The following is a 26,016-nucleotide window of genomic DNA, read 5'->3' as shown; positions in this document are numbered from 1 at the left end:
ATTTACCTTCAGTACCAGACAGATTGAACACACTTTTATTATTTGGAGAGGAAGAATGCAATACTCCTTTTGCTGCTGAATGCAACATACAATGTATGTCAGTGCTAAAAAAAGAAACAAAAATTGAAATTCAGATGTAGAATAAGAATACATGGGTCGGATCTTAATGAGCTTAGTTACCACAAATGTTGTACTGAAGAAATACAATAATACCATACCAGTAACAGAAATTATGAAATTATTCTAAACATCAAACTTAACATTAAGTTAGTACAACTGGCTATTCTTGGAATCTTTCAAAATTTTTCAACCAATAAATAACCATGGAAAACAGCTGGAAAATACAAAATAAATGATTAGCGTTATAATTAAAGATAGATAAAACTGAAGCATAAACTGAATTCAGATACAAGAGAATTGTATCTGAATTTAATAAACATTCCTTCTGCTTTTGTTAAGAACAGCATAGTTAGACTTCACAAAAATATCTGTAGTAGAGTATCTGCAATCTATCCTGCTCCCAACATCACTGGATATAAAAGGTTGGGCCATGGGAGCAGTATGGTTTGCTACTCATTTATCTTCTACTGTGCAGTGTAGCAGCATGCCTGTCTGCACTCTTGGATTCTGTGTCTGGGCTGCCAGTGGCGTTCCCTAGGCTTATAGTATGGGGGTATTTCAATCTGCTGCTCTGGGAAGGGGGTCTGAGATAGTGCAGGTGTTCATGGTCACGATGGCAGACATGGACCTTGCCCAACTTATCCATGGTCCTATTCACATGGGGGGGAGGTGTCACTCAATAGAACTTGTGTTTGCCTTGATAGTGGTGTTATGATCTGGTTTTGTGGAACATTAGTATCAGTCTCTTGTCAGAGGGACCACGCTCTCTTCGCCCTAGAATTCTCCACAGCCACCTCCTATGTCAGGCAAGTGGAGTCTATTCAACTTGCCTACCCAGGCCAAGTGTGTTTTAAAGGGAGGTTCTTTCCGAAGCTCTGGTCAAAAGCTCACCAGAGGCCTGGTCACAGCTTGGAATGGGGGGCCATGAACCACACTGTCTACATTGATTTCATAGAGCACCATGTTTTACAGAGCAGTTCCAAGAAATGAAGTGACATGAGATACTCAAGCACTATTGGAGGAAGACAAAGAATGGGACTGACTGAGCACAGGAAATACCCTACATTAGGACTTAACTTGTGGCAATAAAAGCAATTTAGTGTAACTAGTTCTCTACTCTCATCACACCTGCAACTACCAACCAGCAGTCCTGTTTTGGTGGCCAGGTCCCTCCTAGGTAAAAAGGAGCTGGGTAAACCCTTGGAAGGTTGCTGTGAGGAATATTCTAAACATGTCAGATAAAGTTGCTCAACTTCCCTTGGAGTTGGGCTCTAGCTGGGCAAATCTTTTGGACGTGACAGGGTTACATCTGTGTCTTGTTATCTGGGAAGAGTTCGAGCTAGTTTCCCATGCCCTTTTAATTGATAAAGGCCACCCAGGAGGTAGTATGTTGTTGGGTCCAAGCAATGATCAATGCCTCTTTTCAAGAAGGGATGGTGTCATCTGCTTTATTTATTTATTAATTTTGCTGCCCATCGAAAGTGACTCTTTGAAGGAGGCAGTGTTGTGCCTCTTCTCAGGAGGCGATGTTTGAACTCAACAGTGTTAAACAACTTTCACTCAGTCTTTCCTTTTTTAGGGAAAGTTACTGAGAGGTTGGTACACAACTACAGTGGGTCCTAGATGAGGCAGATTATCTTTTCAATCCGGGTTCAGTCCAGAGCATAGAACTGAAATAGCATTGACTGTGCTTGTTGATAACTTTTGGAAGGCTTGGGATAGAGGTGGTATAACCATTCTGGTCCTCCCTGGCTTTCAATATCATTGACCATGGTATTATGGATCAACTTAAGGTTTTGGAGTGGGAGGCAATGTGGTGGTTCTCCTTCCTCTGCAGTCATTCCAGACAGGGTGGGTGGGGAAAGACAAGTCATGCCCTAGGGCTGTGATGGCGAACCTATTGCACGCATGTCAGAAGTGGCATGCAGAGCCATCTCTCCGGGAACCCATTGCTCTTCTGGTCTTCATGTGCGCAGGAGCACCAGAAACTGGAAAAGCAGCTCCTTGGTGTGCATGCATGCGCTGGAAAACAAAGCTTCCGGTATGTGCGCACTGGCCAACTGGTCTTTGTGCATGCATGTGTGCCAGAAACTGGAAGACCAGGTGATGGTGTGCATGTGCACGCCAGAAACCAGAAGCTCAGATTCCCGGCGCCTGCATGCACAAAAGGGAGCTGCTCCTCCGGTTTCTGGTGCTCCCACATGCATGCGTCGGGGAGCTGTTCTTCTGGTTTCAGGAGTTCCCCCCTGCCCACGCGCTCTCTCCCATTTCAGCACTCAGTGCCAAAAAGGTTCACCAACACTGACCTAGGGTCTTGCAAAGTGGACTGCCTCCAAATTGAAGCCATTCACCTCTCCTGTTTAACATGTACACAAAATGATTAAGGGAGATCATCTATTGGTATGAAGCCCAGTTTAGGCAAGTAGAAATCTCACTTTCAAAGCTGTATCTTAATATTACATTTGTCATAGATTGTCAGTCACAATATTTTTTTCTTTTGAAAATAATTCTGTTTCTTATATTGTTTTCTGAGCATGAGTAAGTGTGTGTGTGTGAAGATATATATTCATTCACTAGATACAAATATAAAAGACTAAAGATGACGCACTGATATATATTTCAACTACTCACTTCTCTGAGAAAGTCAAGCAATTCTGAATATGAAGATTTCCTTTAATGTGCTGATCCCAGTCCTCAATTAAAAGAACAAGAAAGATAGAATGAAATACCAGAAAAGGTACATCTTGTGTGCTATATCCATAGTAGTTTGTCATTTTTATGAAAAAAATTCTATACCATTCATCAAGTTATGATAAAAGAAAAGATGTTATATTTTGAAAAATAGGGTGGCCAAAATGAAGACCTTAAATCATTCATTTAGTCAAGTAAGTCCATAAATTATTCAAGTCCATTACTCTGTATAATTAGGTGATGTTTCTATGGGTAAGAAAACAATTTCAATTTATGTTAATCCCATCCAGAGAAATGTCACTGGACACACGTGAACAAAAGTGCACATTTTCTAGAATCCAGTCTTTATGGAGTGGGATTTGTGATTTTGGGAGGAATATAAATTTGAGTGTTTGCACAGAGTTGTGACAATTACCAATGTAAAATAGTCAGATCTTTATCATTTGCAATATTATGGATGGAATATTAATGTTACATATCAATGATGTAGAACAAATTTAATCTGGTGGTAGTTATTTTACCCACATTAAAATTCTCCAGGCAATTCTAATGACATTTCATCTTTTCATTTACAAATGTTAGTAAAACATCAAATGCATATGCATGTAGAATAGTATCAGAAATTATTAACTATAATAATTACAATAGTACCATGGCAAGATATAGAACAGCATACGTTGTGATTTTAGATATAAACTTATTTTATCACTTTTAAAATTAAAAATACATATATCCTGTCAGAAAAAATATAATGCATTGATTCTATTGATAAAGTAACCCAGGTATGATAGTTCTTAAGCAACGAAACACTTATTATCTGGAAAGAGACAACTTAACAAGAAGGTCCAAATCTGAAGCAAACTTACCTTAAGGTCAAATACCTTCTTACTGCATAATGTACAAATGTGTGGGAAGCTAAGAGGTGCAATACTATGAAAGTCATTTAATTCATGGGACTGAAGAGGCCTCACTGGCAATCCAGAAGTAACAGGTTCCTGTTTCTGTCTTGTTTGTGTGTTACTGTAATTTTGTTTACCATTTTTAGTTCTGCTGAAAAAACATGGAGTACCAGTGCTAAATTTTGTATCTGGTGTTGGTTCTTCAGGGTTATAGAGATCACTCCTTACTTCGTATGGGACATTTGTTGATGGCCACATATTGGCATTGGGCATAATGTCAATTTTATTTTGACTAGAGAAAGTAGAAGGATTTTCCCATTGATTGCTTGTATCTCTTTCATGTACTATAGAACCCATTTTTCCTTTTTGATTCTGATGAGAATTTTGAGAGTCAGCAGCAGATGTCAAAGACTGTGTACAGGTTGTATGCTGGCCTTTAGACATAGCTCCATAAAACTCTTTCTGAAATCCCAGTTGGCCTTCAGACATTCCATTTCCAGATGACACTGGGACTGGATGAGAACCACTGGTTATAAAGCTCTGTTGGCAGCATTGACCAGCATCAGAGGAGAAAAGCTGTTTATTGTAATCATAACATCCACTTGTGGTAGAGGAGGCACTAGTTTTATTTAGACCCATAGATACAGCTTGTTGTCCAGTTGTTTGAGAAATTACACCCCCAAAAGGGTTTAGGACTACAGTACTGACATTTTGATTTGGAAGGTTACTTACTGACCCCAGAGTTCCACCATGGGCCGTCAAAGATGGGTTCTGCGTTGGAAAATGTATTCCACCAGGTGGAAATCTAGTATTGGTGGCCCCAGGACCTACAGCATGTCCTGGAAGAGTATTAAACATGGAAGGGTGTCTTAATTGATTGAAAAGTGGCTGGGACATGGCCACTTTAGAAAGAACCTGGTTCAGGACAGTTGCAGCTGCTGTGTTGTTGTTCACTGCTGTCTGAGCCAATTTTAGTCTGTGTAGTGTAAGCTGTGCCTGAAGCTGAGCCAAATGAAGACTTGCAGAAGAAGGAAGCAGTGGATTTGCGGTGTTGACAGTAAATATATTCTTGTCCAGAAGTTTGGCAGCACTGTAAAGTAATAGGCAATAATTTTAATTTGTCTTTGATCAATGTCATCTGTAGGCATTTTTCACCAAATTATGACTAAGAGGAACAATATTATTCCTGGCATCCTTATTAAATCCTTGGAAGCAAAGAAAGTAATTGATGATATATAATTGTCATCTTATGAAGTATTTGCAACAGTCATTTCATTTATGAAGACGAATGGGACATCAAAAAGAAGCTTGCAAGCTAAAATACTAAGAGAAGTGTAACTAAAGAACAATAAATCTGCTCGATTTAGTCAAATTTGTATATGTGAATCTTACAAATGAAAAAATTATTTTCTAGCACAGAAAACAGTGACATTCAATCATGGTTGTCATTATCAATGTTTGTATAAAACTATAAATCCATATAATGTATGAATTGCAGTTAAGGGGATTTGCTAATGACTAAACTGAAGCCCAAATTGCATTATTAAATATTTTATTTTTTCAGTATTTGAAGAGCTGTCTCACAAATAATTTTCACTGGCATACAATGTTTCTTTGTAAGTTCAACAGGGTTGTGGCACAATGAACATTTCCTTTTACATTGGTACTTTTGAGTTCTAATCTACAGAATAATTCTAATGCCTTGGAGGTTATTTTCAATGGAGTTAGAGAAACTGGGACAGTAGGTATAATCAATTTCAGAAGTCCAAATATATCTTCACAAAAAGTTTGAAAGCACAATTATACAGCCAATGGTGACCAGCAAAAGAGTGATATGGAGTCATTCTTTTCATCTGACGTTTGGGAGCAAAAAAAGTAATTGGCAACATGTAATTATCAATTTATGAATTATTTGGGACATAAAGTGAGAGATTTACTTTGTCTCACTCCACTAGGATGGAGATGGGGGAAATAAAAAAATATTTAATTAAAATTAGTTATGTTCTCCCAACATAGACATCCAGTCCTGGCTCGCACAAAGAGTTAAGACAATTATACTTGAAACTTTAGAGATGTGGAATAGACTAAAATTCTATATAAAGTTCTCATTCTGTTTATATATTCAATTCATTTTATCTAGTGGTTCAGCCCCAGAGGGTCTCAAAACCTACTTTATATTTTATAAATTTAATTAAATTAATAAACCACGAATAATAGATTATATGGGGAAATGCATGTTTGTTCTCATTGCTTTTATACTTTTATTTCCTTTCTCACTGTGTGCAGTTCTATGAAAGATATATTGTGTATCTGCCAGTAACTCCTGAATCCCTTGGTAGCTCCCTGTAGCACAAAGGATAACACATTCTTTGGCTCAATCTTTGTAAACAGCAATGGCTAATGCCCAACATTCCCTAGTCATACCACTAATAACTACAACGATCTAACACAAATAGATTTCACAGAAGATAATGTTGAAAAGGCACTACATAGACTAAAACCATCTCTATCTATTGGACCTGATGGACTATGTGCATACTTCTTAAAAAAGCTTTCTACTGCTATAGCAGAACCCCTAAGCATAATCTTCGAAAAATCTTTCATGACCAGCTCCCTACCCAACCTATGGTCACTAGCAACAGTCATCCTTATCTTCAAAAAGGGAGACACCAGGCTAGTCGAAAATTACAGACCAATCTCTTTATGCTGCGTCACCTGCAAAGTCATGGAATCAATCATCAACCAATCCATTACCCTCCACATAAAAACAAACAACCTACTCTCTAATAAACAATTTGGTTTCAGAAATAAATTATCCTGTAATCTACAACTTCTTCACTGCAAAAACATACAAATCTTGATCAGGGCAAAGCAATAGATGCAATTTACATAGACTTCTGTAAAGCCTTTGATTCAGTGGTATATGACAAACTACTTCTAAAACTAAAATCCTATGGCATCTCCAGACCCCTCCATAATTGGATAACCACGTTCCTGTCAAACAGACAACAAGTGGTCAAAATAGGGAGTACCCTATCAAATCCTGCACCTGTTAATAGCGGTGTCCCCCAAGGCAGCCAAAGCCCACTGTAACAACATTGCCAAAAAGGCATTATGGGTTGTAAACCTAATCTTGCATAGCTTCTCCGGTAATATTACACTACTAACCAGAGCATACAAAATATTTGCTAGACCAATTCTCGAATACAGCTCATCTGTCTGGAACCCGCACTGCATATTGAATATTAATACAATTGAATGTGTCCAGAAATATTTCACAAGAAGAGTTCTCCACTCCTCCTCTCGCAACAAAATACCTTATGCCACCAGACTTGAAATTTTGGGCTTAGAAAATTTAGAACTATGCTGTCTTCGGTATGACCCAAGCATAGCTTATAAAATCATCTGCTACAATGTTCTACCTGTCAATGACTACTTCAGCTTCAATCACAACAATACATGAGCACACAATAGATACAAACTTAAAGTGAAACACTCCAAAATCGATTGCAGAAAATACAACTTCAGCAACAGAATGGTCAATGCCTGGAATGCACTACCTGACTCTACCAAAACCCCCAAAATTTTAACCTTAGACTGGCTACTGTTGACCTCACTCCATTCCTATGAGGTCTGTAAGGGGCATACTTAAGAGCACCAGCATGCCTACCATTCCTGTCCTAATGTTCTCTTTAATTGTATTCATTTTATGTATTCAATTCATGTTTATACTTAAGTATATTATCTAATACGTACTCAACAAATAAATAAATAAAAATAAAAATAAATAAAATTAAACCAGTTGATATGGAAGTGCTCTCTAATCTCTAAGCGTACCGTTTAAAATATAAAGTTCCATTTGAGGTGTAATATGGAGGACTCAGTTGGTAGACAAAGCACAAAGAATGGATTCTTATGAAAAAGCAGATTAGAAAGTGAGCTTGCCAATTTAGCAGAAAGTCTTGGATTGTTTTATGTACTGTAGTATTTATTCAGTTAGGAAAGGAGAGGAAGACATTTTCCTTTTACATTTAATTACCTAGACAAGGGTTTTGGATTGGGTCTCTCCCCCCCCCCTTTGATATCTGGCATGTATTTTTCTTTTTTATTCTTTTCTTTTTTTAGTTTCTATTAGTTCTTATATTTTACATTGTAGTGTTCAATAAAATTACCACAAAAATAATCTAACAATTGCTGATTCAATGCCAAAATCAATAGCAAATTATGTGCTTTAAAAAAAAACTCCACTATCTTTCTAGGAACAAATTATCTTTGAATTACATTTTGAGAATAACTTCCAAGTTGAAGAATAGTAAATCTGTTTGCAACCTAGGTTGTAAGGAGAAGAACAAAAAAACCCCATCCATTTAACAGAATACCGATTTGTGGCCAGAAACTCTTAGTGCCTTATGCTCTGGATATTTATTGAATACATAAAAAAATTAAAAGCTACAGTCTTTGTACATTGCATAATGCAATGAAGTTGTGCAGTGGTTAGAGTGCAGTACTGCAGGCTACTTCTGCTGACTGCCGGCTGCCTGCAATTTGGGAGTTCAAATTTCACCAGGCTCAAGGTTGATTTAGCCTTCCATCCTTCCAAGGTGGGTAAAATGAGGAACCAGATTGTTGGGGGCAATAAACCACTTAGAGAGGGGTATAAAACACTGTAAAGCAGTATATAAATCTAAGTGCTATTGCTATGCTATTATAGCATTTCTAGATCATCCCCCAAAAAAGGAAATTACTACATACAATGTAGCATAGTAATTAAGCTTTTCATTAAGTGCAATTCCCTATCTTTATAAGAAAGTCACATTCCGAAAACAATAACAACTTTATATGGAGAGGTAAACCATAAAATAATTGCACAATCAGGATTAGGAGATGATGGCAGTTAGCACTGCACAAACATCTAGTATACAAAGAGGGCAGAGAGAGAGGAGAGAGTGGGGAGAGAAAGAGAGGAAGAGAGAAAGAGGGAGGGAGGGAGGGAGGGAGGGAGGGACGGAGAGAGAACATTTTAAAAATCTACATATATTATTATTTATAGGAATGGTTTTTCTAAAGCACTAATATTTCTTCGTTAATTTTACTTTTGTAAAAAAATAGGATCATTATTCAAACATATACAAATATATTATTAGTGTATTGATATAACTTGCCAGTAGCATTAATATTACTAAACAGTATGCTTTATTTATATATAACAAAAATTCAAATGCATAAAATCAGTGAAACATTCTCTGTGTAATTTTTAACAATTATATAATCATGGTCAAACAATCCAAGTATTACAAAATAACTTTGAATATAGTTGATGAGAGATTTTTAAGTAGTTCATTACCTAAATGTAAATTAACTAAAATAATGAACTCATGTCTCCCAGGTTCTAGCCTGATGCCTTAACTAGTACACCAAACTGGCTCTTATATTATAAATAATACAGGAATCTATTCTAAGTGGATCATAAACTTTCTAACAGGAAGCAGCAGGTGAAGCCAGACAAAATTACATCAGATACCTGTACAATTAGCACAGGTGTCCCACAGGGCTGTGTGCTCTCTCCATTACTTTTCTCTCTATACCAACGACTTCATCACAAAGGATCCCTCTGTTAAAGTACTGTAGTTTGCAGATGATGCAACAGTGATTGGTCTCATTCGAGAAGATGACGAATCTGCATACAGATGGGAAGTTTTACAATTGGCCCCATGGTGCAGCCGAAACAATCTTGAACTGAACACACTCAAAACTGTAGAGATGATAGTAGATTTTAGAAGAAGCCCTCCTATTCTGCCATCTCTTACAATACTCAAGTTTCTAGGTTTTATAATATCTCAAGACTTAAAATGGATACCTACATACAAAATGTCATCAAAAAAGCACAATAAAAATGTTCTTCCTGCGCCAACTCAGAAAGCTCAGATTGCCAAGAAGCTGTTGATACAGTTCTACAAAGGAATTATTGAGTCTGTCATTTGCACCTTGATAACTGTCTGGTTTGGCAAAGCAACAAAACAAGGCAGACACAGGCTTCAACAGATAGTTAGGACTGCAGAAAAAATAATTGCAACCAGCCTGCCTTCCATTGAGGACCTGTATACTGCACCATAGACCCCTCACATCCTGGACATAAACTGTTTCAACTTCTTCCCTCAAGATGACGCTATAGGGCATTGCACGCCAAAAACAATTAAACACAAGGACAGGGTTTTTTTCTCCCCATGCCATCACTGCTAAACAACTAATTCCCATAACATTGTCTTATGCCCTGGGATGTCAAACCACCAGTAGGACTGTATTACTGTTATCCTTCTCCTCTGTCCTATTACCTATTTCCTTAGCTTCTTATGACTACAACTTCGTTGTTTGTATCTTATGATTTATGTTGATTGCCTATTTAGTATCCTCTGACTATCACTGAATGTTGTATATTATGATTATGATTATTGTATTTTATGATTATGATCATGATTTATCATGTGTTGCTTGTATGTTCACTGAGAACTTATGCACTGGAGACAAATTCCTTGTGTATCCAATCACACTTGGCCAATAAAGAATTCTCTTCTCTTCTATTTCAGTTCTAGAATTTACAAGAGATTAGATGACAAAATCAAAAATTGTATTTTGTAATATACAATAGCTGTAATATCTTTTTGGTCTCAAGAAAAACAACAGTGAAGATATATTTTGTGTAATACCTATATTTTCCTATAAAATTCCATTCATATTATAATTGCTTTCTGCATGCTATTTACAATATACTCCTGATTGAACAAACAAAAAACTTGACACCCAAACTCCAAGCTACACTAGAAGACAGATCACATGTTTCTGCATACCATTCTTACTATGTTAGACTCATTGAGTGTAAATAGCAAGTAATATCACTTGATATTTATAACATATGTTCAGTATTAACACCACAGCACAGAAATGATTTAAAGAATCCTAAAGAAGGAATTCCTTCTTTAGGCAACATGTAATTTCAGTACAAGATTAAACGAAATTGTAGATTTTAAAAGCAAATGCTGGAGTATTAAATTTGTGCTCCATAACTTGCCGGCAAATCATACATGCAATACAGAAGTGCTTAGTTTCAACCTTATTTCAGGATTCCTTTTTTTTCTCCAGCTTCCCAGACTGGGCTATAACCTTGAGATCAGTCTTCAATTCTAGTATTAATCAGCTTTATCCATATTTAGTTTTATCAAGATTAGCCAAACTTAACCTGGTGCATCTATCTGCTTTGGTTAAAAGGAACTAACATTGTTGGAAGTTGAAAATGGAATTTCTTGACTTCTATAACTAGAGCTATATTCTTTATGACCTATGCTAGGATGGCTATACTAATGGCAGGACTTGGGTTTTCTCATTGTTTTTCAAATAGACAGTATGTAGCTCTCTTCCAAAAAAACTTTGACATCAAATATGAATGAAACAGGAAAAAACTGAAGTTAAAGGACTTAAATATTTTCTATCTTATTAATAAACATTCATAAATGTTTCATATTAGAAATTATGCCCGCAAAGTTGCCCTTTTAGTCTTTACTATAATGCAATCGCAAAAAGTGAATGACTTAAATAGCTTCTTTTTTCTGGAAACACAATCTCAGCACCTTTTTTAATTTTAGAGACTTAAATCAAATATGTGATTTATTATAAATTAATTAACATTTTGGCACAGTCAGTTCCTATAATTTTGATATTTAGAATGTGCTTAAGAACATTTTTTCAGCAAGCCTTTAACTTTAGATGAAGACTTTAACAATTATTTTCCTTATTCATTTACTTGTTTTTAACTTACTTCTGACTTACATACTTAGTAGAAGACTGAATTAAACAAGGCTTTGATAATCCAAATGACTAATCATAATGGTCACAAAAGTGTAAATTTAGTGGAGGCCCACCACTAGAGGGAGATGCCTGACTGAAACAATACTCAGTGGATTGTATAATTACCCTTCAAGAAAGAACATGCCTGTTAGATATAACTTTAACAGATTAACAGAGTTGGAAGGGACCTTATAGGTCATCTAGTCCAACCCCCCACTCAAGCAGGAGACTCTACACTATTTCTGACAAATGGCAGTTCAATCTTTTCTTGAAAGTCTCAAGTGATGAAGCTCCCACAACTTCCGAAGGCAAGCTGTTCCATTGGTTGATTGTTTTCACTGTCATAAAGTTCCTCCTCATTTCTAGGTTGAATCTCTCCTTGGTCAGTTTCCATCCATTATATTGAAATATAATAGATATTGAAATAATCCCAATCTCTACACTTTATCTTTGTGTGTGTGGACTTATGTAAAAGTCCCCTTACTTAATTGTCTGCAACATGTATTTTCTGATTAAAATTTATTCTCATTTTCTAGTGTATTTTCAACTATGTTATATTTGATCTTCTACTAAACGTAATAATAGAAGAAACAAGCATAAAACAAGTATCGAAGTTCAAATATCTAGGAACAACATTCACCGAAGATGGTAAAATGGGTGAAGAGATTAACATACGATGCAGTAAGGCGAACCAAGTATTGAGATAGCTTATTCCCCTCCTACAATATATGGCAGTACATACTGATAAACACAAAGAAATATCTCATGCAAAGCATATTCATCCCCGCCCTAGGTTACCAGTGCCAAACAAGACACTTACAATAAAACATAAAAATGTAGTCACCACGGAAATGTGATGTTTGAGGAAAGCTGCTGGAGTGACCAGAAGAGATAAAATCAGAAATAAGACCGTAAGAGAAAGAATTGGCATAGAACCAATCTTAAACAACATACAGAAACAACAAATAAAGTGGTTTGCTTACCTAGAGAGGATTCCATACTGTACAAGGTATGTACAAAAAAAGGAGAAGGTCAAAGATCACAAGGCAGACCCAGAAGAAGATGGAGAGGCAACATCAAAGACACACTACTACAGCATAGATTAACAATGGTTGAGGCCAACAGAAGAGCAAGAACCAGAACTTTGTATCCTCTTCAATACCCAAAATCCAAAGATCAAGTAAAAAAGACTATTTCAGAAGCAATAGTAAATCAAATTTTAGCTTACTCAAAGTAGATGAAGTTTTTATTGAGATAGAAAGAACTTTATATACTAGTACTAAATATTTTATATCTATATATGATTTAAATCTGAAAACAATTATTTTTATGTGCTTCCAGAGCATTTTAGTGTATACTGCCCAGTTCAAGGAAAATAAGTTAATAAGTTATGATTCATATTTTTAATTAAAAGATTAAATTCCTTCTCTTGATGCACAAAGAAAGCCATTTACAACAACAACAAAAAAATCCTGCATACCAGCAGGAAAAAAAGAACAGTAAAATTTGCCTGATATAAAGGAATGTTTTGTCTATCACATGCCAATGCTAATTACTGCAGTTACTGTAACACCAGGAAAGAACTATAAACATTGTTTTCTAAAATAAATCAGGGTTCATTTTCAGAGTTTCAATTCCCTATTATTACACAGAATGTTCAAAACACTCATTAGCTACTTATCAAATAAGTATAATTGCATTCCAAGAATTTCTCATTAGCAGCAGTTAGGAGAAACAGATCTATACAAGTACCATAAACTCAAGACTTTTCAGAATCTGTATTTCATGTCTGGTTTAAAAATATAAGCCATTCTCTTGGAAAAAAGCATTCTTAAGCAAATGAAATACTAATGAAAAAAACTGTTTCTATCTTGCCACTCACTATATTCAGCATGAAAAGTCAAGAAGAAAAAATCCTCAGTGCTCAAGTAGAATAAATGGGGAAACGCAGCACCCCAAATTATGAAGGCTCATGGCTCAGAGTAATTGTAATGACAGTAACTCTCAGACTAAAGTATCCCACAGTCACAATCCAGGAGAAGAGCATATTGAAACATAAGGAAGGCTTCTTACTGCCTAATCTCCAGGCAAACTAAATAGCAGAATAATGACCTTTTCCTATAATTGTAAATACCACTAATCAATAGCAAATTTACTTTTAAATCAGGGTTTCTAAAATTGGGGGTATATTTTATTTTACCACATTAAATAACAAATTCAGTTGTATAATTTGTACTTCAACAGGAAGTGAGATAGCATCTTCTCTATTGGGTACTTAACAGGGACATCTCCTAGACCTAGGATATTGATGTACAAGCTTGTTCATGTTATGATTAATCTTGCACAGAGGCCAAGCATCTTGAATTATGTATACAAAAAGACACATGCTAAAGATACATCCAAAAGCATCAATCTGAAGTTAAAGGCTTAGATCAAAGAGTCCAAGTGGAAGTAACCATTCAATGGGGCTTTCCAGTCTTCTAACAACAATCAACTCACTTTCAACACTGCTTTTGTAGGCAGAAAGCATCTTTGGAATAGTGTTGGGTTTGGTTTGGTAGTACTAGTCTAGTATGTTACCCTGTGAAAGTGCAAACACCATTCCTCCCATACAATGCAACTCTAAACTCAAGTCAAAGTGAATTGATTCAATATTAATTTAAGCCTGTACATTTAATTTTAACATTTATTTATTTATTTATTTATTTATTTATTTATTTATTTATTTATTTATTTGATTTGATTTGATTTGATTTGATTTGATTTGATTTGTATACTGCCCTTCTCCAGCAGGACTCAGGGCGGTGAACAGCCGAGATAAAACAGAGCATACAAAATTTAAAAAACAGTTTAAAAGGTAATTAAATAATTTTGGCCCACAATATAAAAGAACCCAATTAAAACCAATTTTAAATTAAAACCTAAACGAATGGGATCAAGCCAGCCCGGCTAGGTGAAATAAATGAGTTTTCAGGGCCCGACAAAAAGTCCGGAGGTCTGGTATCGTGCGTATCTCTAGGGGGAGGTCGTTCCAGAGGGCGGGTGCTGCCACAGAGAAGGCTCTCCCCCTGGGGGTCACCAGCCGACATTGTCTGGCGGACGGCACCCTGAGGAGGCCCTCTCTGTGCGAGCGTACTGGCCGGTGGGAGGCTATTTGTGGCAGAAGGCGGTCTCATAAATACCCCGGCCCTAAGCCATGGAGCGCTTTAAAGGTGGTCACCAACACCTTGAAGGGCACCCAGAAGACCACCAGGAGCCAATGCAGCTCGTGCAGGAAAGATGTCACATGGGAGCGCCCCATCGCTCCCATAATCCCCCGCACGGCCGCATTCTGGACCAGCTGGGGCCTCTGGGTGCACCCCAAGGGGAGCCCCATGTAGAGAGCATTGCAGTAATCCAGGTGGGAAGTGACGAGTGCCTGAGTGACCGTGCATAAGGAGTCCCGATCCAGAAAGGGACACAACTGGCGTATCAGGCGGACCTGATAAAAAGTCCCCCTGGCCACGGCCATCATATGCTCTTCTAAAGATAGCTGTGCATCCAGGAGGACGCCCAAGTTGCGAGCCCTCTCCGTGGGGGCCAGTGATTCGCCCCCAATAACCAGCGATGGCACCAGCTGGCTATATCGGGACGCCGGAAGCCACAGCCACTCGGTCTTGGAAGGGTTGAGTCGGAGCCTGTTTCTCCCCATCCAGGCCCACACGGCCTCCAAGCACCAGGACATCACTTCAAGGGCATCGTTGGGGTGGCCTGGGGTGGAGATGTATAGCTGGGTGTCATCAGCGTACTGATGGAACTCCACCCCAAAGCCACGGATGATCTCACCCAGTGGCTTTACATAAATGTTGAACAGAAGGGGCGAGAGGACCGACCCTTGCGGTACCCCACAAACAAGGCACCTCGGGGTCGACTGCTGCCCCCTCAACACAGATTATGACCGGTCAGAGAGGTAGGAGGAGAACCACCACAAAACAGTGCCCCCCACCCCCAACCCCTCCAATCGGCGCAACATGATACCATGGTCGATGGTATCAAAAGCTGCTGAGAGATCTAATAGGACCAGGATAGAGGAGCAACCCCTATCCCAAGCCCTCCAGAGATCATCCACCAATGCCGTTTCCGTGCTGTGCCCAGGCCTGAAGCCGCACCGGAGCAGATCTAGATAGACAGCTTCATCCAGGTACTGTGGCAGCTGCCGCACCACTACACTCTCAACAACCTTTGCAATAAAACGAAGGTTGGAGACTGGACGATAGTTAGCCAAAACAACCGGATCCAGAGAGGGCTTCTTGAGGAGGGGCCTCACTACCGCTTCTTTCAAGGCAGCTGGCAGGACACCCTCACTCAAAGAAGCATTAATAATCCTCTGGAGCCAGCCTCATGTAACTTCCCGGGAAGCCAGCACCAACCAGGAGGGACACGGGTCCAATAAACATGTGGTTGTGTTCAGCCGTCCCAGAATCCTGTCCACGTCCTCGGAAGCCACAGGATCAAACTCCTCCCAGGTAACACTCTCAAGACCTGCCTCAATCATCCCATCCGGACTTACCCAGTCAGAGGCCAGACCTTCCCGAATCTGAGCGATTTTATCATACAGATACTGCACAAAATCCTCAGCTCAACCCTGCCAGGGGTCATCCCGCGCTCCCAGATGGAGGAGGGACTGGGTCACCCTAAACAGGACTGCTAGGCGATTATCTGATGACGCAATAAGAGCGGAAAAATAGCTAGATTTTGCCGTTTTTATCGCCACTAGGTAGGTCTTAAATGTGAGACCTCACCAGTGTTCGGTCAGATTCGGATCGGCTGGTCCTCCAACTGCTCTCCAGGTGTCTTTTCCGGTGCTTCATCTCCCTCAGCTCCTCGGAGACCCAAGGAACTAGGTGAGTTCAGTGCCGGGTCAGAGGTCACAAAGGCACGATGTGGTCCAAGGCCCCGGCAGCCACACTGACCCAGGCAGCCACCAAGTCCTCAGCCGAGTCATGAGCCAGAGTCTCAGGAATTGGCCCAAGCTCCATCTGGAACCTATCAGGATCCATCAGGTGCCTGGGGCAGAACCATCTAGTCGGTTCCGCCTCCCTGCGGTGGGGTGTAGCGGTTAGAAAGTCTAGTCGAAGGAGTGAGTGGTCAGACCATGACAAGGGTTCGACATGAGCTGTAATGGCTTGAAGCATTACTTACTGGAAACACATAGTGAAATCCTTAGCCTTATATAAATCTACAGATATTTTAAGGATGTTAGTGGCCTTTTTTTGTAAGTAATTTCATTTTGATAAAAAAATTTAGTATGAAATACTGAAATTGATACAACGGTTGAGAAGATATAATCTTCAATATGAGAAATGTTTTGGACACAAACATATTTTTTTAATTTTTTTTTAATTTGATTTATATGCCGCCCTTCTCCGGAGACTCAGGGCGGCTTACAATGTGCTCAGCAATAGCCTTCATCATTTTGTATATTTATACAAAGTCAGCTTATTGCCCCCACAACTGGGTCCTCAATTTACCTACCTTAGAAAGGATGGAAGGCTGAGTCAACCTTGAGCCTTGGCGAGATTCGAACCTACAGTAATTGCAGGCAGCTGGTCTTAATAACCAGCTTAATAACAGGGTGCCTTAGACCACTGTACTACCAAGGCTCATGATATTTCATGATATTTTAAGTTTTAGATAATAAACACCAATTAGACTTAAAATGTTAATTCATTGTTGGTACAATGCACACCAATTACAAGAACTAAGAAAAATATAGGAATGCTACAAAACGGATGTTGTTTTACCTGAATGTCCCTTCTGGGCACGCTGCTGGAGAATCCAAAGCGTGGGTTATTCATAGTCTAGCACCCAGAGACTGAATGTATGTTCCTTTAAATTTCCTGGTCACACCTCCTGTGCTCAGCTGAGGTTCAGTTTTGTTCACGAAGGCAGAATGATGAGCTCACATAAGAAGTCGAAATTCGAGCCATCTGGACCTGAAAAACAGAAGCTTGACAGGGTGGGTTGGATTCTCCAGCAGCCCGCCCAGAAGGGACATTCAGATAAGACAACGCCCGTTCTCCAGCGCGCTGCTTGGAGAATCCAAAGCATGGGATATACCCAAGCTAGTCCAAAGTAGGGAAGGCAGCTGACTGGTCCCGGGTGGCCACCAATGAGCGAACTGTTTGCAATACACGCGTCCAAAGGTCTATTCAGCCGAAGCAAAGGAGTCGACCTTATAATGGTGGATAAATGGAGTTAATGTAGTCCATGTGGCTGCTCTGCGTATCTCAGTAACAGAAGCTTGGATGGCCCAAGCCGCGGTGGTAGAAGCGCTTCTCGTTGAGTGGGCCAAAATCCGCCCCAGTAGAGGCTTGTTCCTGAGTTCATATGCTTTACAGATAACACGCCTTTAGCCATCATCCGATTGTGGAAGAAGAAACTTTCTTGCCCAATGAAGCTGGAAGGAAAGAAACAAAGAGGGCCTCTGATCGTCGAAAAGACATAGTCCATTTAATGTACCTGCGGAGGGCCCTCTTAACGTCCAAGGTATGCCATTGATCTTCCAAGTGATGCCTCAGGTTCGGGCAGAAATCCAGAAGGACAAGCTCCTGGGCGCGATGATATAAGGAGTTTACCTTGGGCAGAAAGGAGGGGTCCATCCACAGGACAACTCTATTCGAACTCTTAGTATGAGCGGAAGGGGTGGAAAGGCATAGAGTAGGCCCGGAGGTCAAGTACAGCGGAGAGCATCGCACCAGACACGGGAACCGAGCGAAGAAGCATGGCAGTTGAGTGTTGTTCGGGTAAGCAAACAGATCAAGGACCGGACAACCTGGCCTGACAACTCATGGAAGAGGGAAGGATGTAGACACCACTCCGCGTGATCTATCTGTGTTCTGCTCAACCAATCTGCTTGGAGATTGGTGGACCCGGAGATGTGCTCCGCCATCAGAGATAATGTGTGCTTCTCCGCCCAGGTAAGCAGTTTGGTCGACTCCTCCATGAATGGCACGGAGCGAGTGCCGCCTTTGCGGTTCACGTGTGCCTTTGCGGTCACGTTATCCGTGAGGATCAGGACATGTTGGCCTGTTAGGAGGAGTGAAAGTGCCGAAGGGCAAGCCGGACTGCCCATAGCTGCAGCCAGTTGATGTCGTTGAGTAACTCCGCCAGAGACCATCGACCCTGGGCAACCTGGGAATGAAGATGGGTGCCCCACCGAGCAGGCTCGCATCCGTTGTGAGGGTCACGCATTGAGGTTCTTGAAACAGACACCCGTTGTGCATGGCCCTCGAGTTCCACCAGCGAAGGGACAGTTGTCGCCGTGAGTTGAACCTGTGCCCTGGAATTGCTGCGGCAGGTTCTCTGGTACAGTAACAGGTACCACTGTAGCAGCCCGGAATGAAATCTTGCCCAAGGGATGATAGCGATGCATGAGATCATTTTCCCAAGTAATATCGACAGGAGGATCAGCGGTGCAGACTGGAGTGAAAGAACTTGAAGCACCAAGGAGTGGATGCTGAGGTGGCGGTCCCTGGACAGAAAAACCTTGCTTTGCAGAGTCTATCACTGCACCCAGATGGACGATGCAAGTGGTTGGATGAAGCTGGCTTTTCTCCAGGTTCAGGGAAAATCCGTGTAACTGTAAGGATTGACGCACAGCATTGAGATCCTGCAAGGCTTGATTGGCAGAGGGTGACAGAATCAGAATGTTGTCCAAGTAACAGAGCAGTCTGATGGGTATCTGCCTGAGAGAGGCTGTCACTATTGCTAGTATTTACATGAAGGACCTGGGGGCCAATGACAGGCCAAATGGCATGGCCCGATACTGAAAATGCCGATTGGTGTATGTGAAACGGAGGAACCTTTGATGTGACGTCCGGATGAGAATGTGAAGGTAGGCCTCCTTGAGGTCTATTGATGTCATCAGATCCCCTGGATGGATACACCCAAGATCAACCTGAGGGATTGCATCTTGAATTGGTGGTACAAAATAAACTTGTTCAATTCTTTGAGATCCAGGATCCCTCTCCAGCCCCTGGGCACCAGGAAAAAGATGGAATACAGGTTCAAAGTCACCGCTGCGCGCAGTCGCCAGGCAGCGCTATTTATCTCTATTCCACAAGCCATCATCTGGTACACTCACTATCAACTCCTCCCCCCACAGCAGTTTCATATTTCCCGCAATGTCTGTGCTGCCAATGATGTCATCAAATGGCGCCATACAGAGAGCCGGAAACCTTGCTGATGGTGTTAACAGTCGCCGGCTGCTGTTCGATGTCTTGCAAAAGGCTGGTCGCCACCTGGATCTCTCTCCCACACATCTCAGGCATCCAGGTAGAAGTCTCCGACAGCTTCGGGTTCCCCAGCCCTCCCAGGTATGGCGAGGCCCGGCGAGGGCTCAACAATAAACTCCTGTTCTGCCCTTGGAACAGTGAACAGTCCATCATGTGGACGAGAAGTATCAGAAGAGTCAGGTTGGCCATCAGAGGGAGCCAAATTAAGTTGTAACTTTGGCCTTGTGCAATAAGGACTTAAAGAGGGACGGACGGAAAAGCCTGGTAAGTGTGGTCTGTCCGGTAAGAGGCCCTCATCCTCTGAAAATTCTGACTCCCTGTGATCGTCATCGTCCCATAGTGAATCCTCACTATGGACGGAATCCTGATGACAGGCATAGTCTGGATGGTGGTCCACATGCATCGGGGCCTGCAAGTGAGAAGCTGGCTGTGAACCAGCAAAGTGAGCTGTAGGAAGAGATCCCGCTGCTATAAATCTGGAGATCATCTTCATAACTATAGACTGGACATTGAAGGGCAGACTCGATTGAACCCCTTCCCCCGCGCGAAGACCTGCAACGGTGGGGATAAATGTGGCCTCCGGAGTGGCTTGGCTAGCAGGCTGTTGTGTGGGAGGAGCCGCTCCTGGACAAAAAGGCACATCTGCAGGAACCACAGGAACGCCCTCGGCAATAGCTGGCTTTGTTACTGCTACACCAGAATCATGGCCCTGAGGGACATTCGGTAAGGTGCAAGTCCCAGTGATGGATCCCGGGACCACTGCACCGAATGCTGCCGACCGCTGATGACCGGAGGACTGGGTCTTTTGTTGAGCCAATTTGAATTGCCTTTCCAAGGCTCTATGCCTCCACTGCTCAGCCTTGTCATTGGCAGACAACGACCTAGAGGCCCGTGAGGAAGATGACGCAGGCATGGACAAGGTGTGCATAGTGCGTTTTTTGGAACCTCTGGATTTCTGCTTAGCAGGTGGAATGACTGTGGAGGGGCTGTCAGATTGTTCCAGGTCCAATGATAACTCTAGGTCAGCCATGCTATGAAATCGAGTGAATTTAGGAAGGCAGGAAAGTTAATCCCAGGCCTGTAGACGTTGGTGATAAGAGAAAAACAATAATGTCTCTTATATTTACTATAATTAATTTTTTATTTTTGAGCAGGGGGTGCCCCTAGGCGGTGTATAACGTCCCTTCCAATGCAAGTTGCCAGCAGTAAATTCCAGACTCTACATCAGGTCTGCAGCCAGCAATACATAAACTCTAATCATCAGCAGGAGTAGAAACAGCCAAAGGTACGGTGTCAGCTGACCAGGCGCTGGAATAAAACATTACCCTTGAGCGCCACTTCACTAGTGCCCCCAAGGTGTTGACAAGCAAAAAGGTATCAAGTCCAAGCATCTTGACTATGCAGCTCGAAATTTATTTAGAGGAAAGGCACATTCCCCAGTGCCTCCGCAGCCGGCCAGTTAGATTGCAAAATGGCGCGAGGTGGGAAACCGCTCCTCAGCGCCTCCACGGCCAGCCAGCCAGTTTTCAAAATGGTGCGAGGTGGGAAACCATTCCTCAGCGCCTAGTCCTTCAGCCAGTGATCCGAAAATGGTGCAAGATTGGGAGAGCGATCTGTACCACCTCCGCGGTCGAGCCAATTGCGTGAGCAGATAAACAACGCTCCCAGCACAGCAAAGCCAGAAATAAGCACAGAGTATGCCCTGTCAGTTGGCAGTTACTCTGGAGCCACCCCAGTGAGAGAGGAGCTAAATGGTAGTGGCGGTTGTGCCAGCAAGCCGGGGAACCAAGGCACGCACCAGCGACAATACAGAGGAGACAGAGATGGTCCCGAGGGGACAGAGCTCCGAATGTGCGGCTGCCTCAAACAGTCTCAGGCCGGGGGAGTTAGCCTGGAGACCCAGGGGAACTCATCACCGCCGGCAGCAGAAAAGGAAACAATCAGTCTAGAGATGCAGATAAAAGGAGTCCAATTTCAGGGCAAGAAACACTTCCGCAACTCTCGTAATGAAAGCTTCTCAATATGTGTATTGAAGAATCCAAAGCGTAGAAAAAAAAGTCTATTCGCTAGAGCAAGCCAAAGAAACAATCTCTTCAGCTCGACTGAGTGAATAAAAATTGAACCTCAGCCGAGCACAGGAGGCGCGACCAGGAAATTTAAAGGAACATACATTCAGTCTCTGGCTAATAGACTATGAATAACCCACACTTTGGATTCTCCAAGCAGCGCGCTGGAGAACTAGTATGAACATCCAATTAAATACTTTTTTGATTTACAGACACTTATCAGACAACTTGACCTTTATATTTAGGCTCAAGACTAGGATATGAGCTAGTATGTGAACACTTCTATTTATAGTAATAACAAATCATTATACATTGGGTACCAAGTCTGGAAGATCAGTTAACAGGTGCACTAAGAGATATATTAACATCCTGAGTGTATGGTTTGCCTCATCAGAAGGTATTGGTAGTCATGGTGAAAAGCTCCCTAGATAGTTGAATCCCAATATTAAGAGAAAAAAATATTCAAATGTGGCTCAAAGTCACTACCACTGAATAGCAATCATACATTTGTAATTGTATCACATGGAAGTATCAGACTGGAAGAAACAAATGAGAAAAACATTAAGTATTGTTAAAATACACTGTACAATGCAGGCCTGTCAAATTGGCGGCCTGCGGGCCAGATGTGTCACGAGCAGCCCATGCCCACCCCTGCTCTGCAAAGACAAAAAACTTCACGATGTCACGATACATCATGTGACACGATCAAGTTTGACACCTGTGATATAATGCAATTTAGCAAACTAGAGAATGATCAAACTATCAAAGAGCCTTGATAGTACAGTGGTTTAATGCACCTTGTTATTAACACAGCTGCCTGCAATTTCTGCTGGTTCGAATCTCTCCAAGGCTCAAGGTTGACTCAGCCTTCCATCCTTTCTAAGGTAGGTGAAATGAGGACCCAGTTTGTGGGGGCAATAAGCTGACTTTGTATAAAATATACAAAAGAATGAAGGCTATTGCTTAACGCATTGTAAGCCGCCCTGAGTCTCCGGAGAAGGGCGGCATATAAATCAAATTAAAAAAAAAAAAAAAAGGGAACAATATTGCATGGAGTAAAGACAACTAATTTCTTTTAGAACATTTATGGCTACTAATAGCTATCAACAGCTATTGCTTAAAATACATTAGTCTTAGAATTATGGAAAATTATTCAAATGGCAAGGACTGAGAGAATAGCACCCAGTTGGCTAATGGCATAAAGTGTAGGAAGGCGCTGCCTCCAATTCGTTGGGTACAAGAACTGTTTACGGTTACAGAAGTGCCATGTGTTATGGTTTACTCTAGTTCAAAGGGTCATTGCATCTTATGTTTGTTTTTGTACCAAAGAAAGTTAGAAGTTACTTTTTTCTACAGCTTTTTGCCCTTTTTATCTGCACCCCCCAATTTTCCTTTCCCCTGTCCTCTCCACTTTTTTCCTTCCAATTTTTTTGGTGTTCTTTTGTATGTTAAGTTCTTCTGAAACTTAATAAAATTTTGCAAACAAATTAAAAGAAAAAAAGAAGCTGCATAAAAATGGAAAGGTAAGTTGCATACTGCTGAGCCCTGGATCCAGCTGAAGGATTCCCACACATGGCTGGACAGGCACTCCCTTCTGTCCCCTCTACTTGCAACTTTTACTGATGGCTTCCCCATTGACTTTATGGGAAAACCAGCAGAGAAGATTGCAAATGATGTTCACATGACCCTGAGGCACTTGGCAATCAATCATAAGCATGAGCAGATTGGGAAGCTCCTGAAACATAGTTACATGATCAGAGTGATACAACCTTTTATGACAGCTGGAAGTGCTTTATGGACCAAAAAACATCCTTTCCAAGGCTGTTATTACTATGAACAATCATTAAAGGTCATAAGTTCAGGTCTATCTGTATTCCTTAATTTTTTTTATATCATTCCATATTTTTTGCCTGCTCTTATTTTTGAATTTGCATTGTTATTTGGCTTCTGATCATCAGTAAGTAAGTGTGAAGTAATACGTTAGATTCTGATTTTGCCAACAGAAGACATCAGTGCTACCTTTTGGCACAAATCTGTATTACAAAATCAGTTTTTAGTACATATCTTATATCAGGAACAAGATTTTGACATGTTCTCAATTTATGTTTTTTTATATAAATGGTTATATTAAAAGTGCTATCCCACCATTACTAAAGGAACAGACACAGTAACTGAAATAATGTAGACAGTATAGAGTGGGGCTGAATTTAAATATGTATCCAACCCAATTCAGCCTTAACAGATTATGACGACTCTTTCCCTTTAAAAGATTTATGATTTTCTGGTAAGTTTATACTATCTTTGATTTATTATAACACATATAAATAAATAATCAGCTCAGGAGAGTAAGGTAGGCTGAATGAAAGTCAGCGGCCATGAAGTTTCCATGGCTGAAGACACATCTAACCTGGAATCTCCCCACTGTTCATCACTTTAATTACAATATCACACTGGATGCTTCTTAAAACAACGGTGTCCACAAAGGAATACAATACTTGAAGCATTCTCGGTAATTGTTAGAAATAGAATGGAATTATTGTTGCTTGAGTTTTGGAAATTACTGTAAACTTTTATTATGCACCCTTCCTTTACAATTGGTTTGTTTTCATTAACTACATATCTATTATTGCCAAGCCTACTATTCTTCATCCTAAATTTACAGCATTTAACTCTTATTCTTACATGATTAATATTATTTATTGAATCTCCTTCTATAGTTTCCAGGCTCTTTCTTTTATTTATGAAGATTTTTGAATTTTATATTTCTTTTTAATCATACAGTATAAGCTATTCTATCCATTTGGTGTCATCTGCAAATTTGATATTCAGTGTTGCTTTCACATATTAAATTATTCCCCTTCAAAAAATTTAAAACTGAAGGTTTTTTAGATACATTTACTTTCATTCTATAAATGAGAGAATTAAAATAATTAAGTTTCATTCTTAAAAGTCTGAAAATGAAATATATGAAGCATTATATATAACATCAAAAATGATATTATAGGACCAATGTAGATAATTCCTATACAAAAGAAGCACATGCAGTCAAAGAGCAAAAACTGAAAGACTTCCAGAAGCAAATAAATCTAAATGATGTAATAACTCTATGTGTCTATCAACAAGTTATTATTAAATACTAATTTCCTAGGATCTTGACTAATCCAAGAAGTGAATATTTGGCTATGCTCTCTGAATGGTTTTCACATTAAAAATTGTTGGGTGTGATAAACTTGCAGACACAGCAGATTTCTATCTGTCATCATTATGAAGCTGTGACTGTCAATCCAAGCACTTCCCAAGAAGCAGTAGTGTTACCAATCAGTTTAGCCTACTGTACAGATGGCACAATATACAACGACATTACTATCATTGTACAGCACTGGATTTAAAATTGTTATCCTGGATTTACACACAAAAAATTTTAGGTGCCCCAAATTTATCACAGACCTAATAGCTCTGGGACAATTTAGACATTGGTTTTAGAAGTAAATACAAAATCACTACTGACAACTTTTCAATGCATAAAATCTATATTTCATTCATACAATGTCTGAAACATGAGACCACTTGCAACAAATAATGAAACTACAAGTTAGGGGATTACATCATGTATTTGGCAAATATTACAGGATATAAATAACCTGGAAAACAAACTATTCACAGAAAACAGATCCAAAAGGGAAATAATTTGTTTCTGAATAGCTGATATATTAAATCTACAGGGCTATTATTCTGAAGACTGAGCCACTGATATCTTAAGAACAAATTAATTTAAATATAGGCTTCCAATACAGTTCTAAACATGAAATAACTGCAAATTATTCCTGTACTCATGAGATGTTAAGTTACTGTTGACATTAATTTTATACTTTATGCAAGGCTCTCAATGTACAGGCATAAATAACATGTTCCCATTCCCAACATTTTTTAATGTGAGCAAAGGAATAGGAATTATGTTTGTTAATCTGTAGCACTTCACTTGGTAAGACTTTTTTATGGTCCTCAATAAAAAAGTACTTATTTCTCAGCCAGAAAAAAAATATCAGAAGGTCAGCTACTGGTACAGATACTTTTAAAAGTGCAGATGCAACAAATATATCTCTACATTGATTTAATAACAATATT

At 40.1% G+C, this 26,016-nt stretch overlaps 1 protein-coding gene across 2 annotated transcripts in view; it reads right to left on the bottom strand.

Annotated features, from left to right (window-relative positions):
* Positions 1-26,016, bottom strand: part of RBM20 (RNA binding motif protein 20) — an 87,221-nt gene that overhangs the window by 23,906 nt on the left and 37,299 nt on the right. For both annotated transcript variants that reach the window (XM_070945566.1, XM_070945565.1), the window contains exons 2-4: positions 3,678-4,800; positions 2,752-2,813; positions 7-104 (exon numbers count right to left, since the gene is read on the bottom strand). In XM_070945566.1, the coding sequence (XP_070801667.1) occupies positions 7-104; positions 2,752-2,813; positions 3,678-4,800 (1,283 nt within the window). The remainder of the gene's footprint in view (positions 1-6; positions 105-2,751; positions 2,814-3,677; positions 4,801-26,016) is intronic.

Source organism: Pituophis catenifer, unplaced genomic scaffold (assembly GCF_029215685.1).
Source record: "Pituophis catenifer annectens isolate HBS135680 unplaced genomic scaffold, rPitCat1.0.hap2 SCAF_6, whole genome shotgun sequence".
NCBI lineage: Eukaryota > Metazoa > Chordata > Lepidosauria > Squamata > Colubridae > Pituophis > Pituophis catenifer.
This window is presented reverse-complemented; position numbering and strand designations above follow the sequence as displayed.